The following is a 2,673-nucleotide window of genomic DNA, read 5'->3' on the forward strand; positions in this document are numbered from 1 at the left end:
AACTAATTTTAATTTTAAATGTAATTTTTATTCAAAATGTTTTTACTATAAACAAGAAAAATAAAAAAAAAAAAAATCATATATTTTAATGGATATTTCCTGAATAGTTAATATGGATTTAACAAAAAAAAAAATTTAAAAAGATAAAAAAAAAAAAAAAAAAAAAAAAAAAAAATAAAAAAAAAAAAAAAAGTCAAACAATAAGTAAAATAAATTAAAAGGATGAAGTATATTTTTATAAAACTGTAACTTTAATATCTAATTGTGATAACAAATTCATTAATAAGATTAACCCATGTTTCCCCTTATTATGTCTTATGCATAATTTTGCATTATTTTTTCTTTTGTTACTTAATAAATCATATTCTGATTCATAAGACACTATGTGTGCATTACTATTTTTTATAACTTTTTTTACCTCTTCATCAGTAATTGAATCACGTATATTATGTAAAGATAAATAATATGCCTCAACGTTATTATAATCACTAGGATTATAATTATTTTCACATTGTAAAGTTGATTGTAAATGTGCTTGTAATGATATTTTTGAACCTTTTTGTATAGCATCCTGAAGTCGTTTTTTGTTATCATATCCATCTTTATCAAAATATGATTTTCTATGAAATTTTTCTGTTCCGTTATATTCTAAATTATCGGAAGATTTAAAATATAATTCTGAATATTTTTTTGTATTTCTAGCATCATATATCCAATTATTTTTCATAGTAGCTGGCATAATTTTTTCATAATTTGCGTTTTGATTTATATCAGGTGTTTTCCTACCAAATAGATCACTATACATTGGATTTAGTTTTCGTTTTTCTTCTTTCTCTATATCTACTTTTTCTATATCTCCCTTATGTTTATATGATATATTTGTTTCACTTTTAAATTTTTCAGAATTTCCCTCTTTGGTATCATAATCACAGTCAAATATACGACTTGAATTCATATTATACCTTCTCTGCTCTAATGATATATCAGAATTATTTTTATTATAATTATTTATGTAATTATAATTGGTTGGATATAATTTTTCTAATTGAGCTTTATTTTCATTTTTCTTATCATTTTTAAAATCACTGGACAAATTAAATGGATAAACATTTGGTAAAATGTCTTTACTTTTTTCAGATAACCTATTCAAATCTATTTTTATTTGGTTAGCCGCTAAAACAGTTATGTTATCATTACCAGATAAACTATTATAATGTACTTCTTTTGCTGATAAATTCTTATATTTAGGAACAAATGTATTTATCATATTTTTTTGTTTATGTTTTTTATCATTGTCAGATTCAACATAGTCAAATATTTTTGTGTGATTCATATTTCTTTCTCTATTAATACTGGCACTTCCATATAATTCATCTCTTGTAAAACCATTTAAGCTTTTTTTATCTTTGTCATAATTTATATTACTTTTTTGAAAATCACCCACTACGTCATTTTTATATGGAATATTCTTTTCCATTAAATTTATATGTACAATAGAATTAACAGATTTTCCATTATTTAAGTTACTTATATTTCTTTCATAATTACTTTGCTTATCATTAGCATTCTGATAAGAATCATTAATATTTTTATAATAAACGTCATTAATATTATTACTGCTACTAACTTCATTGTTCTTATAATTATTAATATTAATATTGGTATTATTATTGTTAATATTATAATTATCGCTACTATAATGTTTATTATCGATATTGCTATCGTGGATAATATCTAAATTCTTATTATCAATATTTTTGTTGTTATCATTATCTTTATAATCATATTGATGATTAGGATAATTATTATTTATAATATTTTCATTAAAACTACTTTTTTTTTTGTTATACTTAGTTCTTTCTTCATATGATATATCATTACCCTGTTCATGTCTAATCATACTATTACATTTATGGGATAAAAAACCACTATTCATGTTTTGAGGTAACTGATATTCTTCATGTTTCCTGTATAAAGTAGAAGTTTCACTTTCCTTTAAGTTTTCTTTATTGTTATAAGTGAAATGATCTGGATATTTATATTTTAATTGATTATAGTTAGAATCTTTATGATTACATACATTAGTTTTGTATTGATTAAATTCTGTTGGGTTATTATGGTCAGTTAAATTGTTATTATAATAAAGATCGTTGTTTCTTGAATTGTCAGATGATTTTAAATGAAAAAGGGGTACATTATTATTGTCTCTTATATTATTCATACTACCTGATTTACTTTCATGATTAACTATTTGATTATTGTGAATTTCTTTATAATTATGTACATTTAAGGTAGCATCGTACTTTTTGGCATGGGAATTATCACATGATAAATCAGGAGAAATAATCGAGTTATTAACTTCCGTGCTTAACATAATTTAAAATTATTTACAAGTTTTTCTTTATATTTTGTAACTTTTATTATACTATCTTTATGAGGTTATAAAGGTAATATTAAAACTAAACTTTTTTTTTTTTTTTTTTTTTTTGAAATATATTATTATATTAAGGAAACATTAACATTATAAATTAATTTTTTTAACCTATTTTATTTTTGTGCTACATTAAAATAGTTAATTTATAATGATAAAAATAGAAATGTAAGTAATTAAATTTTTTTTTTTTTAAAAAGACAAAAATATTTTTCCAAAAAAAAAAAAAAAAAAAAAAAAAT

At 20.7% G+C, this 2,673-nt stretch overlaps 1 protein-coding gene across 1 annotated transcript; it reads right to left on the reverse strand.

The window, feature by feature from the left end:
- Positions 1–235: 235 nt before the first annotated feature.
- Positions 236–2,374, reverse strand: PGAL8A_00069300 (conserved Plasmodium protein, unknown function; the record flags this gene model as incomplete). Its single annotated transcript, XM_028672754.1, has 1 exon — positions 236–2,374. One exon carries the CDS (start codon positions 2,372–2,374, stop codon positions 236–238), a length of 2,139 nt encoding a protein of 712 aa, XP_028525811.1.
- Between the last annotated feature and the right edge of the window lie 299 nt (positions 2,375–2,673).

This window comes from Plasmodium gallinaceum (assembly GCF_900005855.1).
Source record: "Plasmodium gallinaceum strain 8A genome assembly, contig: PGAL8A_v1_53, whole genome shotgun sequence".
Classification (NCBI taxonomy): Eukaryota; Apicomplexa; class Aconoidasida; order Haemosporida; family Plasmodiidae; genus Plasmodium; species Plasmodium gallinaceum.